The sequence below is a fragment of the Oreochromis niloticus genome, unplaced genomic scaffold, assembly GCF_001858045.2.
Source record: "Oreochromis niloticus isolate F11D_XX unplaced genomic scaffold, O_niloticus_UMD_NMBU tig00007344_pilon, whole genome shotgun sequence".
In the NCBI taxonomy this organism is placed as follows: Eukaryota; Metazoa; Chordata; class Actinopteri; order Cichliformes; family Cichlidae; genus Oreochromis; species Oreochromis niloticus.
In genome coordinates, this window is record NW_020328502.1 from 29,952 (window position 1) to 46,239 (window position 16,288).

The window sequence follows — 16,288 nt, forward strand, 5'->3', positions numbered from 1 at the left end:
TGTTTCCAAATCTTAGGTACTGTCTGTAGCTCTAAAGAAAGTGAGAAGATATAGTGAAAAATCCCACTCAGCTGATCAGCACAAGTTCTCAGTACCTGTCCTGTTGTCAGGTCCAGGACTCTTGCTTTTGGTGTGTCTAAAAAGATTAGCTACCCCCCTCTCATCAATACAAATTGATGGGGGAGTGATAGTCTTTTCCCTCAGTGTGCTGGTCTGCCTAGAACAGTCATAGTTCTCAAAACGAAGGTAAAAACTGTTAAGACTGTCTGCCAGATGTTTGTCAGAGGTAAACCCCTCTAAGGTAATGCTACTTTTACCTTTCGTGTGTAGCCCTGCCATTGTTTTCATACCAAGCCAAGCTCTTTTGAGGTTGTTACCGCTGAGTTCTTATTTCTGTACCTCATCTTGGCAATCTTTATTGCAGCCCTCACCTCCTTCCTCAATATTCTCACAGTGGGAACGTCTCCCTCGTTAAAAGCAATTTTCCTTTTAAGAATCAGATCCTTAATATCTTTAGAGAGCCACGGTTTGTTATTAGGGAAAATCTTAGATTCTCTGACTGGAATCACAGAGTCTTTGCAAAAAGAGATGTAGCTACACACTACATCAGTGAGTTCATCCAAATCAGAAGTGCTCTCTTGAAACAAGGACCAGTCAGTGCAATCAAAACACCCCTGAAGGGCAACACAACTGTCTTTTGTCCAGACATTAGTTCGCTTCACACAGGCCTTCTCCCTCCTAATCACAGATCTGTAAGCAGGGAGGAGGTGAATAACATTGTGATCCGAAGAACCTAGCGCAGGTCCAGCCACAGACTTATATGCCCCCTTAATTGGTCCATAACACAAATCCAGCGTTTTGTTATGCCTTGTAGGACAAGTGACATATTGAAAGAAATTGTTCAGTGATTTCTTAAGATTACAATTGTTAAAATCACCAAGAATAAAATTAGGAGCATCCGGTGAGAGAGTCTGCAGATTGTGTACCACTTTAAAAATGGCGTCAGCAGCAACTACTGACTCTATTGGCTCAAACAATTAAAAAGAGGTGTCAATCATGCAAATTGACCAAAAGAAACCAAAGTTACAGCCCCTCAGAGTTTAAAGGGCCAGAGGCCAATTAAGCGCTCCATGCACAGAAAAGGCCCATTACCATGTAAATGTGTGGTTAATTCTTCAAAAATTTACTTTTAAAAAAAGCATTTTTAGGCATGTTAATAAAATTAATTAATTTCTGCTCTTAAATACCTAAAAAATTCAACTGGCATGGTGTCCAATTGTGTGCCAAAATTGGACATTTTTGTACAACGTCTGGATATTCATGTATTGACAGCGCTGTAATTTTTCACTGTTTCACTTTAAAAACATAAATCTTTGCACAGATGTTGTTTATATGTTGGTACGGTTCTTATCATTTTGCAGAAAAAAAGAGACCGCTAAAAATAAAAACATGAGAGGTTTTTGGACAAAGTTTGTGTTCTCCATTCTTTAAGCACCGGTTCGAGCACCGTTTAAGCACCGGCACCGTTTCATAAGTACCGATTTGGCACCGGTATCGGATAAAACCTAAACGATATCCATCCTTACTCTAAGGTGATTGGTCAAACGTTGGTTCTCCTTATTGGGCTGAGATCCAGAACTTTGGCTCACGTTTTTTCTTATGCACCTTTCTGGGCATCTCCTTATTTGGAGATGCCACTTCACCCATCACCATGGCAACCACCTCTTGTCCTCCATCAGGCCTAATTTAAGGCCTTGTTGTCTTGTAGGTACTACAACCTCGTCCACACTCTTGTGACGGGGTCTTAGTCTGTCGCTATCAGAGTGACACAGTATTAGACAAAACACAGATATGTGATGCTAATTATGAGATATTAGTCTTACAGATAGAAATAAATCCCAACAGTCCTTTAAACAGTAAGTGTGTTTTTTGTTGTTTAACTAACTGCACTGAAACTGGAAACTCCACCTGTTAACCTTAACGTTTGGGTTTATAAAGAACTTTATGAGTGAGAACAGTCTGGAGGAGAGCCTGTCTGAGTCATGTGACAGATGGTTCACCTGACCAACACCTGACTGAAACGCCCGGCCTGGCTGTCGGACTCCAGCTGTAGGTCTGGTGACTCAGACGGGCCTTCTTTCACACCGTTGTCATTTACTTGGTCAAAGCGTTGAGTGTCATCACGTGACTGCTCTAGTGGATAATCTCTGGTTGAGCGAATTACTGGACCCAGCAGGGTGTCCTGTGAAGCCCCCACCCATTTCCCCCACCCCAGAGTGAAAGAGTCACTGGCTGTTTGCTAGAATGCTTAGCTTAACCCCACATCTAATCTCTCCTGTCAGGTCCCTGTAGATTTCTGCGTGCATGAAGAGACCCAAAGTGAAAACGTCTCTACTGAGCATGTGGACTTTCTTTTGGCCCGTCAGCAGTGGAAGAAGATGGAAGAAGAGGTCAAAGGTCAGCCTATCCCAAAACCGGGACTGAGAGCTCAGGGGAGCTTCCAGGGCACCCACTCGTCACTGTATCCCCCCACTCGCAGTCCCCGGCTCAAACACAGGTAAATCTTCACACTGAAGTCTTAGTCGTCCTAACAGTAAATAATTTCTAATACGGCCTTCGTTGAAGTTTCAAGGACTTAGCCTAAAAGTGTGTCATACAATTTATAGTGCTGACAGAAGCTGTAGAGTGACAGTGGAATAGTTTTCAGGGCTCATGCCCAGTCGTAAAACAAAGAACAATGCACCACATTAACGAGATGAGTCCTTCAGCCAACACAGTGCACTTAGCAAGTAGCTAGAACGCTGTAGGTTTCACATCGTTCTGAACTTGAGTGTGGTTTCCTCCTGTCCTATACAAGGGAAATTCAAATCCCCATGCCCAGGGAACCTCCTCTGTCCTCCACCCTGTCCCCTAGCTCAGAGGACTCAGGTCTGGATGATTCGTCATACCGCAGCACCCTGGAGGAGCCTGAGACTGCAGTGGAGAGAGAGATCCGATTGACTCTAGAGAGAGAGGAACGACACCGCAGGGAGAGGGGAATGATTGCACATGGCCTTGCAATACCCAGGTACAGCAGCCAAAAAGTCCAAGTCTACCACTACACACCAGCAGTAACTGGCTCTGCAGTATTGTGCAATCACAAAAACTCATATAGCAACAGAATGCAGTCCTTATGATCTCAAAGGCAGTTAAATGCACCTAGACAGAATTTTAGTTCATTTGAAAGCCTTGCAGCTCTTATATGTTGTGGGAACGTGTCGATGTTCCTACGGATTAACTGGAGGAGGTGGCTGAGGTGTAGAGGGAAGTCTGGGCAGCCTTGATGATGGATGGATGGATGGATGGCTAGATGGATGGGTGATGGATGGGTGGATGAATGGATGGGTGGATGGCTAGATAAATGGATAGATGGATGGATGGATATATGGATGGATGGAAAGATGGATGGATGGATGGATGGATATATGGATGGATGGATGGCTAGATGGCTAGATGGATGGATGGATGGATGGATGGATGGATGGGTGGATGCTAGATAAATGGATATATGAATGGATGGATGGATGGATGGATGGCTAGATAAATGGATGGACGGCTACATAAATGGATAGATGGATATATGGATGGATGGATATAAGGAAAGATGGATGGATGGATATATGGATGGATGGATGGCTAGATAAATGGATGGATGGGTGAATGGATAGATGATGGATGGATGGATGGATGGATGGGTGAATGGATAGATGATGGATGGATGGATGGATGGGTAGACGGCTAGGTGGATGGATGGATTGATGGATGGATGGGTGGATGACTAGATAAATGGATATATGGATGGATAATATAAGGAAAGATGGATGAATGGATGGATGGCTAGATACATGGATGGATACATGGATGGAGGGATGGATGGATCAGATTCAGATTCAGAAGACTTTATTTATCCCCAAGGGGCAATTAAGAGACTGACCTTGCCGACCGTACATACAATACACAAACATCACACTGGGGAGACAGGTCAGGCTAGGTTGCTGGCCAGTCAGCCGCACGAGCAACGACCCGGAACCGAACAATGGAAAAATGCACAACATGAGGAAAGACGAGGTGAAAAAAGAACTCCCCCCAGACCGAGCTCCAAGAGGGAGATCAATTTGAGAACAGAAAAAAAACACCTCATAGCACATAGCACATGAATCATCACATCTCACAACATAGAAGACATAAGCTTCGAAGGCATTTGGAGGGTGTGGGGGGGTAAGTGTAGGTCTGTGTCAGTGTACATGCGTGTGTGTGTGTGTGTGTGTTCAACCGAGAGAAAGTGTCCCTTCACCCGGTTAAGCAAAAGTCAACAATCTTCGATCAACGCGGATGGCCGTGAAGGAGGGACAAAGAGTTCTGACAACAGTTCTGTTATCATGGAGAATTTTGTTGTTCTAGCCGCTCTATCACGTGACGCGTACACCTCCGACGTGCTAAGGTTATGAGCCGAGTTACGCCATGTCGCAAGTTTTGTGAGGTGCTTTCGTGATATTTAATGGATCGGATTACATTTTTTATTTCTCTCCGATATCCGATCCAGTAATTTAGGTCAGTATCGGACTGATACCAATACGTAATATCGGATTGGTCCATCTCTAGTAGATAGAGTTGAAGATTAACTATAAGGAATAGGAACTGGGGGGTTTTTCTGATTGCAAGGTACTCAAGTTTGGGGAATACCCTGTTAGACCTAGATTTTTTTAAGTGATTTTGATGGACCTGAGTGTGAAATAAGGACACTGTCCTTTTGTATGTGCTTGTCAGTCATAAAGTGTCTATATTTTTGTCTATTTTACTTTATTGGAGGCCACCATTTACAATATCTATATAATATTAATTTTATTCAATGAGAAACTGAAACGATAAACTCATAATGAAAGTGTTTACTGAGGCCATGGATTAAGCATGCTGAATCTTGAGTTACCTCCTGCTGGCCATTAGAAAACATGCAGGTTAGCAGCACTTTCACATCGATGTTCATTTTTACCCAGACCCCTAACAAAAGTTGACATTAAAGTTGCCATGGTGTCTGTGATAGCAAGCATTTGTCTATTTATTTCTCTTCTTTAAGCTCTGGTTTGGCTTCCATCAAATGTAAGTGTTAGTGTTCCAGTGAAGGGTGTACTTGTTTGTCTATTGCTGGGCAGGTAATCATTTGATTAAGCTTTTTAAAAGTGAAATCGAACTAAAATTGCTGTCTGTACCCATCACCCTACAACCAAAATAAGCCAACCTATTGAGTTAAAAGAAGTGCATAGAAGAGTGATAGTTCTACTGTAGAAACACATTTTAGACAGAATAATTCAGAAAGGATTCTGAATATTTGTCAAAATGATCCAAAAACCCTCCATTCAAAACACTCAACATTCACATTGTTCTTGTCTGTATGCAGGCCATCCAGCTTGCAGACAGGACGATCTCCACCCAGACCTCCGGCCTGCCGCACCCCAACACTCTCAATCTCCCCGACTCCATCCTGTTCCTCGTCCCTTCCCCGATCTGCCTACCATGAAATGACAGCTAACAACGTCATCATCCTGGAGCCCGATTCCTCTAGCCCCGCCTCCAGGAATCGTCTGCTCTCTTCTGCAATCGGCGGCCTTTCCGATTGGCCAGCAAATTCAGATGCAGTGCCTTCCGCTAATGTCATTGTTGTAGAGACCTCCAATCTGATCATTCGCAGTGCGTCTGAGTTCTGCCTAAGCTCCACCCCACTGTCCGTGGAACCGCAGGAGAGCACCTTCACTTCAAATCCTTTTTTCAAGCTGCGCTCACTCAGCAGCCAGTCACTGGTGGAGCAAGAGATCAGGATGGTGAGGCAGAGGGAGGAGGAGTGGAAAAGGCAGAGGGAGGAGATGTGGAGGAGGAAAAGAGAGGAGGAGTGGAAGAGAGGGAGAGAGCGGTACGATACTGTGTTGGTGTCTCCGGGTCTGAGTGATAATGTCACATACAATGGTATGTACCATCCACACAGCTAAAACACTCATGATTTAGGAAGCACACAGCCTAACATACTAGAAACGTTTTATTTTATTGTAGATATATTCAAATGAGTCAGTGTTTGAATGCGTTTGAATGTTAGACAGTGTGCTTAGGCATAGATAGGTAAAAGAGTCCACATTAAAGTTTCTACAATTTCTGAGTGTTTATGTTCATTTAGGTCATTCAAAGCTTTTACAGTCAGTAAAACTGGAGGTGCAGAGTGTCCAGGCTGGGTGTTTTCAGTGGGTGCATCACCTTCTCAGCAGTGGTTCACAAATATTGTGTCATAGGGTCTTTCCAAGTGTGTTGTGGTATTGTGATGCACTAAGCTCAGGAGGTAGAGCAGGGGTCCGTTCTTCGTACCTCGCTTACTACATCCAAGATCAAATGACACATCCAAGATCAAATCATCGTGCCAATTTTGAGCTCGCTAATCCGGTTCTCCGAACACACCTGTTGTTGACGATTAGTATAGCTGGATGAAGTAATCTGAGATCACTGGGTGGCTTAAAAGGGGCTACGCATCGATAGTAGAAACATTGATCGGCAACCCTTTGATTGGTCGGCGAAGATGTCGAAGGAGCGCGCTCAGTATTTTTCGGCAGCAGAGCAAGAACTCTTGATTGAGGGATTTCAGGAGTTTCAGAGTTTAATTAAAACGCAGGGGAACACTGCAAAGGCTGCAAAAGCAAGGAGAGAGGGCTGGCAGAAAGTTGCTGACAAATTAAACTCGTAAGTAATTTATTATATTATATTACATTATATCCTCTTTCACATTAGAGCCACAACAGGACCCTCTAGAACATGGGAACAAGTAAAAGTGAAATATAAGAATATTCTACAGAATGGTAATATTTATCACTTATATTGCTTTTAGTCTCTTAAAAAGAGACCCTGAAATAATCTGTTTGTTTGTTTATAACAGCAACCAAGAAAAGGGCAGAGCAAATAAAGACAGGTGGTGGTCCTGCACCCCCTCGTCACACCCCGGCTTTTTGTACTGTGACATTTATTGACATTGTGGGTTTTTTTGTGCGTAGTTTTACATAACACTCCATCACTTTTACCTGTTCCCATGCAAGGGGTGACTGAAGCATGCACAGTAAGTTGGGAGATATATATATATCTATCTCTCTCTCTCTCTATATATATATATATATATATATATATAGCGAGAGAGAGAGAGAGAGAGAGAGAGAGAGTGTTAAGTAAATAATACCCTCACGGGAAAATCGATATCTCTCTATGAGCACACTGTTGCGCTGAGCTAAAGGATCCTGTCTATCCCGCAATATCCGCTGAATTCTGAAAACTCTCCTTATCAATCTTGCACCTTCCGCAATGGGTTGCTCGCGTACAAACGGACAGGACATGGCTGCGACAGACTTCCCAAATCCACCTTCGCTTTTATAGCCGTGGTCTCTCATCTTGATTACACAAAGTGTTTTACTATTACTACTCTAAAATATGAATTACATCTGAAATAATCAAATACATGAAATAGAATGATTAATAGTACATTTCCCTTTTTTTAGGAAATGACCTGTATGTATCTGTATGACATCAATAAAAGAATCAAATACTGCATTATCTTTAGTTACATTGATAATATTTATTTATGGAAAAACAGTGGAGAAATATCGCTGTTGCTTTCGTATAAATGAAGCGGACATACCTGAGTGGCCGCGATCTAATCCTGTTTACATAAAGTAAGCCTGCTCCCGAGCAGGTTTACGCTTACGGATCTGTTGCTATGACAGCAAGTCCCGGATGAGCTTCGGAGAACCGAATGATCCAAGATCACGCGAAATCGTCAACAATCAAATCCAGCTAACTTACTTAGCGAGGTACGAAGAACGGACCCCAGGTCATCTACTAATTACAAGATTGGTGTTTTCATTCCTGGCCCAGTTGGCAAAAGTGTCCTTTGGGAAGGATGCTGAACCCTAGGTTGCACTACAGTGCATAAACTGGAGAATGAATGGGTGTGAATATTAGATAGAAAGCACTTGAGAAGAGGAAAAAAGTTCTATATAGGAATGAGTCCATTTACCTTTTTTATTGCTCTCACCTGTGCATACAGTATATACAGTATACATATCATATATGAATATCATTCAGGGGTCTCAAACTCATGGCCCAGAAATTGCATTGACATGTGGAAATCTAATGCAGTTTGAAGTGACTTTTTTCTTAGGGAGGATTTGTTTGTTGTTGAGTGCAATGTTAAAATGTTAAAAAGCCAAAAATGATTTAATATGAAGACAACATGAGCAGAGAGCACAAACATGCTGAGAGATTGGCTGTTAGTTCAGTGACAGACTCACAAACTAATGTGTACACTTATGTCTGCACTTTGATTTTGTTAAATATGAACACAGTGTGTCTGGAGAGAAAGACCAGTGTGTTTATGTGGAAGTTCAATGAAAGGCTTAAGTTCGTGAAGAGTGAGGGGGAAAGATTTGTGTTCACGTTTGCAGTTTTGTCTTCTTATAGAATACTTGAAATTAAAAAAACAAAACAAAACTACATTTTTGGAAATATTTGTGGTGTTTTCTTATGTTTATTTGTTTTTTACTACTTGAACACTAAAGTGACCCTCCAATGAGATGACAGTGCCACTAGAGGACTAAAAATTCTTCGTTCATGGAAAACAATTACAATCCTAAATCCAGGTGAGGTTATCCACGCCTCTTGGCAAAGAGTAGACAAGAGGCTTCTCCACTCAATGTGCAGCCTCACACATCTAAGGGCATCACAGACCTGTTATTGCTCAGTCTGTTGTGGGTGAATGGTACCTGTCCCTCCGAGAAGTTAGATTTGGGCTGCCCAGGTTCAGTAACCACTGTTTGTTATTTGTGTTGTACTTGTTACAAACTCATTGGTCTTTAAAAGATCTTGAAAAACTTTTGGCTAAAAGCAATCCCAGTTTCTGGATGATGGGATTTGATAGGGTAATAAGAAGGAAAAACTTATGATGCGACACAAACCACTAGAACAGGTGAACCACTGCTGATTAGAAAACTGTTAATAAGCAAATGCTTGTTTTATGCTTTCATATGGACTGGGAATGTTTCTGTGTTGAAAGAAATGGTCACTAAGCCTGTCCATTTAACGTTGCACAGTTTTCTGAAAGTCCTGTAAAGTGTTTTGATTCCACACAAGAAAGAAATTCATGTAAACATGACTTCATGAGCCTATCACCTCCTATCCTCAGCATCTTTCTAATTCAGGAGGAAATGAAATCAGCCAAGAGTAACAGCTTTTACTGCTGAGTGAAAACAACAATTACTCTGAAGTCAAACAGGTCAACAGCACAGTGTTAATCTGTTACAGATACGACACATAAATGTGCCTTTGATGTATGCTTCAACAGTAAAGGCTTTGATGAGGACTCCCTTTTTTATGATTTGTGGCATCTTGGGAAAATTTCCCAACAGGCATCTATAAGTGTTTCCGGATCTGAAAAGAAATGTTAGAAAAATGTCTTATAGTCTGTGTAGTTCTCAATTCAGGCCCTAACTCATATATGCTGATGATGCTGTGGGAACTTCCTCTGTTTTGATGCCAGTGTCAGTGGTTCCAGACAGAAGTGTCTCCTCCCCGTCATCCCCCTCCAGGACCCGCAAAATAGAGCGATCCAGTTTGTCTTGTGACCACAAGGTTGGCAGACTCACACACACATATGCATGTACTCTACAGCTGTTGTAGAAGACAAAGTTGTGTCAGCACCAAAGTCTGGAAATCATTATGCACACCATATATGTGTTACATTGCATCGTTCAAGTCTGCGTCATTCTAATACAAATGAGCGTGTTTCATCTTATTCAGTTGAATCAAACCACTTGAGGTTCATATATAGTTCATATATAGTACCCCAGCACTGACAGTATCTTATGTTTCAAGTCATACAAACAGCTTATGACCCTGGATATCATGGCTCCTCTGAAAAGAAGAGATGACTGTCTCTGATATAATGCACAAAATTTTGAAAGCATACAGCTTCTAAGGCTTTGCACTCATTTACAGGATCCTTATTTGACCTGTAAAAACACTGAAAAAGTTTTAAAAAGACATTTGGGAAGTTAGGACATTTTCCTGTTCGTCACTAATAGGGCTGCCACAAACGATTATTCAGATAGTTGACTAGTCACAGATTATTTTTGCGATTAGTCGACTAATCAGATCTTGTGTCCATTGGACATATAACGTACAGCTTATTGCACCAGCATGCGTCTTTTCTTATATAACTATCATTAGCTTACAGCTTGAAGTGTGTAAGGTATGTCCTAACTAAAAATAAAGACAAGATGATAGTTTATTAAACTTTTAATGAAATTTGCAGATTGTCTCAGTGGAGTTTAATAAACTCAGCCGTCTGCTCCTTGCTATCTAAAATATAACAGGACACTGGAGTAAATTCTCGACCATCTCACACTTCTGTTTAATCAGTTTCAGCCAAACCGATTTACTCAGGAACAAATAAAACACTAAAAAAAGCCAAACAATAATATTTTTAAGTTATCTAAGTGACTTATATATCATGTTTAACCTGAGTAGCGAAAGATCACGGGGGGGTTGAAAACGATTTGCTGGGAGTTCGCTGTTCTCGCCGGCTCTAGTGTGCCTTGAACCCCGGCTAGCCATTGAGCTGGTGGGTAACAGACGTCTCCGAAAACGTCGGAGCACTGTTGCAAATATGTGATGTCTCGATAAATCGAGCAGATATTTGAAGTTTACACAGCTACATTCTCGCCTCAAAATATGTAAAAAGTTTATTTTGTGACCCAGAAAGAGTAACAAGAGTAATATTAAAACTAAGTAGCTGCCGCTATTGTTTGAAACGCTATGAATTCTGGGATAGACTGGGCCACGAAGGATACACTTGACCCATCCTTCAAATCTGAGGAAAAGGAGGACGCATTTGTCGGCCGCATTTGGAGGAGTCTTCGAATTTGGACAGCCTTTGTCGTGTTGCTGTGACGTAATCGGCCTACAAATGCGGCCTCAGGAGGATGCAGCCCCTGAATTTAGACACAGGTACGATACTGGACACAGCTTCTTCTTCTTTGGGGTTTAACGGCAGCTGGCATCCTTGTAGATGCAGTGCTGCCATCTTCTGTTTCAGTCCGTTATTACACTCTTAAATCCTACTACTTATCCCTGCGTCTTTCAGGATCTTACAAAGCTTCAAACGACACTTTGACTATTAAATTAGTCGTCGACGATTTTGATAGCCGACTAATCGTGGCAGCCCTAGTCACTAATAACAAGAACAACACCAGGTTTGTTTTCAGCACCGGAGCCAGGCTGACAGAGAGTCAGAGCTAAATTGAGGTTTTCTTTTAACTTTAATGAGAAATTCTTCACAAATAAAATTTTAACCATCAGAGAAAAAATAATTCATAGCTGTCCCATATGAAGTGCATCAAATACAGGAACTTTAATAACTGCTTACTTTACCTAGGCTCTTCCTCTCTTATCATCTTTCTTAGTTGACTAAACCATGAATGCGCCTCAAACAATTTTCACTATTACTTAATGCTTTAATATGATTATTCTATCTTCATTAGCAGATTATGTTCCGCAGGCTTCTAAGGTGGCCACAAACAAATGATTTCTAAACTTATTTTATTTTAAAATAGAGTTGCTGTCAAACAGTTAAATGGTAATTTCCAAAGTAATGGTTTATAGAGTGCATGATAGCAGAGAATGTAATGAAGCTGTTTAAAATGTCACTCTGACTGTCGTTTGTACTTCACCCTTTGTATATGTCATACCCATTGTTTCACTCATTTTTTTACCTTAACTTTCTGACTCATCAATCAGTTGGATTGATCGCAGCTTTCATTCACCAGTTCACAATTTAGCAAATATATTCATTATTTACCTCATTTCATCGAACCATTACACCTGTATCACTTTATCCAGGATTTCTGTTACATCTTCTCTTCATTTTTCTTTCTCTCTCACATCCATCCATCCATCCGTCCATCATCCATCCATCCATTCATCCATTCATCCATCCTCCATCCTTCCATCCATCCATCCATCCATCCATCCATCCATCCATCCATCCATCCATCCATCCATCTTTGCTCCAGTGGTTCAGCTGAGTCTTCCCCTCCCTCCAGTTCCCTCCTTCCCTCTCTTCAGTGCCTCGACAACAAAATGCCATGGCACAACGATGGGAGGCCTCCCTACTAGCCAATCAGAAGAAGAAGTAAGCAACGGTACTGCTCAGCTGTCAGACATTTTAAAAGCCAAAATGACGTCCCCTGCCTATTTCTTCCTTAGTTTCGCCAGAAATCTCAGTCAGTCCTGTGTATCAGCAGCCAGTGTGTTTTACAACATTTGTCAGAGCTATGGGTTATTGCTCAAATGTGGGTTTTTCACCTGGACACCACAGAAGAAGAGGACTGTTTCTCGGTTTCAATGATTTCAGTAATTTACCTGAGCTGGTTTTCCACAATGTCTCAGTGGCTTTAAAATTCAGACTATCTAAAAGAGTCCGACACATTGGATCTGCCTGTAACGTCACTTTTTCTTTTATATAATAATTCCTGTGGACACATTCCCTAAAGGTGTAGGACTACCGTAAGTATATATCAGTCTTAATCTGCAGTAATGATAATCCCACTGGTTTTAACATGTGATATTTAATGTGAATTTTCACATTTTAACATTTGTGATTTTATCCTCGATATATAATATTTACAGCACTTTGATAACTAGATATGGCTGAGCTAAGGCACTAATAGAACTATTTATTGACATCTATTTTATGTGAATGACTGACTCTAATGCAGTGATTTTCAATTTTACTTCTTGGCAGTCACGTGCTCGACTTTAATGACTTTATATGTGAAAATATTGTAGCTATGCATTGCAGAGATGCAGACATGATGTTGCATGTTGTTTTCTTCACAATAACAGTTCACGTATTTTAAAGGTGCCACACCAAACTTTGAAAATCACTGCCTTAATGAAGTGTTACAACGAGCCATTGATCCAAACAGTTTGGATGTCCCAGGTTTCCTAAAGTGCTACGGTGGCTTTTGCTTCTTTTATGAAGGTCAGTTGTTGGCACAGGTTCTGATCAGTGTGTTAAATATACACTCTACCTTCCTTTAGTCCCTCATCAGCACACATTTGCCATTTTTGAGGAAAGCTGTTAGTGTTTTAAACAGTTTAGGTAGCTTCTGTTAAGTGGCTGCATGATCTTGATGAGAGCAGCTCATAAAGGGAAACTTGCCCTTGCATGATGGATCCTCCCTCTTTAGTTTTTAACTTTAACATTAATAGTTTGCCTTTGGCATCCAAACTGTACTGTTTTCATCCTCTCAGTAGTTGGCCTACAGCCTTTTTACTTTTTACTTTAGGAACCAAAAGAAAATCTGTAATTTCTGCTGTGCAACCTGTGTTGTTGTGTGTGCCACAGGCTTTTTTCTATCATGAGCCTAGTTATCCCCCAAGAGACCAAGGTATAAGGAAGGATTCTACTCTTATCTAGACTGTAGATAAGTTTGATTAGTTTAGGTTAACTTCACACCATCATACAAAAAATGGACATCATAGAGCCTGTGTATCATCCTGAAATAAAACAAATAAGGAACAAAGATGTATCTCAGGAAAAGAATTAGTGTTTAATGGAACTGAAGAGAAGTGGAAAAGTTAAAAGAGGAGAGCAGTCATCTGAATATGTTGCTAGATAGCTTGTAGCTAATGCCTCACCAACAACTTCCATCTATAAAATGGATGAAAGATCTCAAGCTGAAACCAACGTTTGCATGGCTGTGTCCCCGTGCTGTTTGAGCTTTATAATCATCCCCAGACAAACACGCTTCTCTTGGAGTGATACAACCTGGCCAAACTGTCTGTGCATGGCTCCACAGCTATGGAGGCGAGGGCTCATCACAGCTCTGACCACAAGGTCTACTCGATATTTTTACAGATTTTTATCTCCTGTCTTGATTCTTACAAAGAGAGATTTATCGTATTGTATTTTTGCTGCATATATTTATGAACTGAGCAGTGCTTATAAATTCTTAAAACTTTTATTTGTAAAAGGTTTATAACATATTGTGACGTAAGATTATTGAAAACGTGAAGTCTTTCCATGTTTTTTAGAAGCTGATTTTTCCATGTGGTGTGTGCGTTTTTGCACGAGTGCATACCAATCCATCCTCCTGACACATGAGACTTACACATGAGTGGCTCTGGCTTCTGCAGTATGACTTCAGAGTACATCCACTGGTTTGATTAAAGGTGCGTTCAAGTCAGCTCAGAATGCAGGATTTTTCTGTCACATCACCAGACAGGAATGCAGCAGATTGCTGGGCATCACTTTATTTGAACTGTGCTGCACTGCACAAACTATACTACAGTACCTCAAACTACCTAGCTAACTACATTAGACCTGTGAGTCACTGTGTAGTTTATAGTAGTTTGGCTTACCTTTTCTTTACCTTCTGCCCTACCTTCCTAATATTTAAATGCTACATTTGCAATTTTGTATGATAATCTTAAAGTAATACTACTTTTCAAGTGCTGAAGGAGTTGTTAGATACTATAACAAGCTTTGTTTCCACACTAGGTGTTATAATTTGAACTTGAAATTGAAGCCGAAGCTTTAGTTACCTTAAAGAGAAAGGTTTCTAATAGAAGGCTGCAAAAAAAAAATTTCCCACTGAGTATTTTTCACCAGCCACTCTGATCAGTATGCTGGTGGTCATTTTTTAAATAAGACAGAGGTCCATTTTTAGCTGCTTGATTGACATGCTTCGTCTTATGTGATTAACACACTGGCCAGTTACTAATACACATAAGGAACTATGTTGTTCAGATTTTTCACTCAGTAAATATTTTCCTTTAAATCCACGCAGCAATATTAGTGCTCAATGTTAACAGCGCATTTGGCTCTTTTGGCCAATCTAATGATGATGTATCTCCTCCAATCAGCTTCCAGCTGCTAACCCCCTATTCCACTGCACTGCTGTTTAAATCTCTGTGTTATGAATTCTGAGATGTGTGAATGCACTCTGTGAGAACAGGATGAAGGGTCAGCACGTTGTGTTGCTGTGATACTGTATTATAACCTGGATTACACTGTACTGTACACTCAGTGATCAAGGATTTGAGTCCACATCCACACCTGGCTGCAGTTTTACTTTAAGTTTTGTTGTTTTTGCATTTAATTTTGTTTAGTTTTGGAAAGAAATTGAATTTAGATTTCAGATGCACTTCTCAGCTGGTGCAAAGGGGACCGGGTCCCATCTTCATGTGGACTCACAGATGTTTTCCTCATACGTGTTATTCATGTGTATTAGTTTGTTTGCATTCACATTCACTCATTTATTATTGCCAAATAAAGGTGTGATGATCTTAAATAAAGCGTAACTCCTGAGTGGTGCTCAGCCTTTCTTTATTCTCCATCAACCACACAACTAGAAACACCAAGTAAATGAAGTATGTGAACTGCTGCATGTGTATATTTAGCTGTACTTGGTCTTGATTTTGTTTTAGTTCCAAACACTTTCAGGAGAAATGTGCTTCAAAATAACACAAAAAGAAAAGCATAGAAGAGCTAGCCTGGAGTCTGGATCTGCAGATTTCCACTGTGTTCACAGGGTGGGACTCACCCACTCAGTTTAGGATGAAGCACATTTATTATGGATTATCACTATGGACACACACTTTTACAGCAGACACGGTCATGACAATTTCTAATCTCATTTTGTTTAGGCCTCTCCATATAATGACAATATATAAAAATAATAACATATGATTCTGAAAATGTCCATGCTGAAAACTGGCAACAAGCTTCAGTGCACCTGAGAGACAAAATCCAGGGTTTAAAACATCCCACCAGCCTGCCCTAACCTCCTGCTCTGTATTTATACCCTCAGTTTGCTCCTGCTTTGTTGTTTGCTCCTTTAAGGCTGTGCTCACCTTTGCAGTATGTTCTCCCTGAACATTTGTGGATTTGGTTGTGCTTGTATTCTTGAGTTGCACTTTGTACTTATCTTCAATATTAAAACCATTCTTTAGTTTACGCCTCTTATGTCCGAGTCCTGCATTTGGGTCAAACCGCTGCCTGCTACACAGGCAGCCTTGATCTAAAGTATTACCAGCTGCCATGGGTCAACATCAGACAGCAGAGTCAATCAGGAGTACTTTAAATGTTTCTATCACATGTAACTCACACCTAACACCTAGTGCAAAACTAAACTGAAAAAAATGTCTGAAATAGGAAAAGATCTCA

At 40.9% G+C, this 16,288-nt stretch overlaps 1 protein-coding gene across 1 annotated transcript; it reads left to right on the forward strand.

Annotated features, from left to right (window-relative positions):
- Window positions 1-2,322: 2,322 nt before the first annotated feature.
- LOC102082227 (A-kinase anchor protein 2) lies at window positions 2,323-15,435 on the forward strand. Its single transcript, XM_005466379.4, has 5 exons — window positions 2,323-2,557; window positions 2,858-3,067; window positions 5,435-5,997; window positions 9,596-9,687; window positions 12,159-15,435. The coding sequence occupies exons 1-5, from the start codon at window positions 2,439-2,441 to the stop codon at window positions 12,249-12,251; spliced, it is 1,077 nt and encodes a 358-aa protein (XP_005466436.4). The 5' UTR covers window positions 2,323-2,438; the 3' UTR covers window positions 12,252-15,435.
- Window positions 15,436-16,288: the final 853 nt, after the last annotated feature.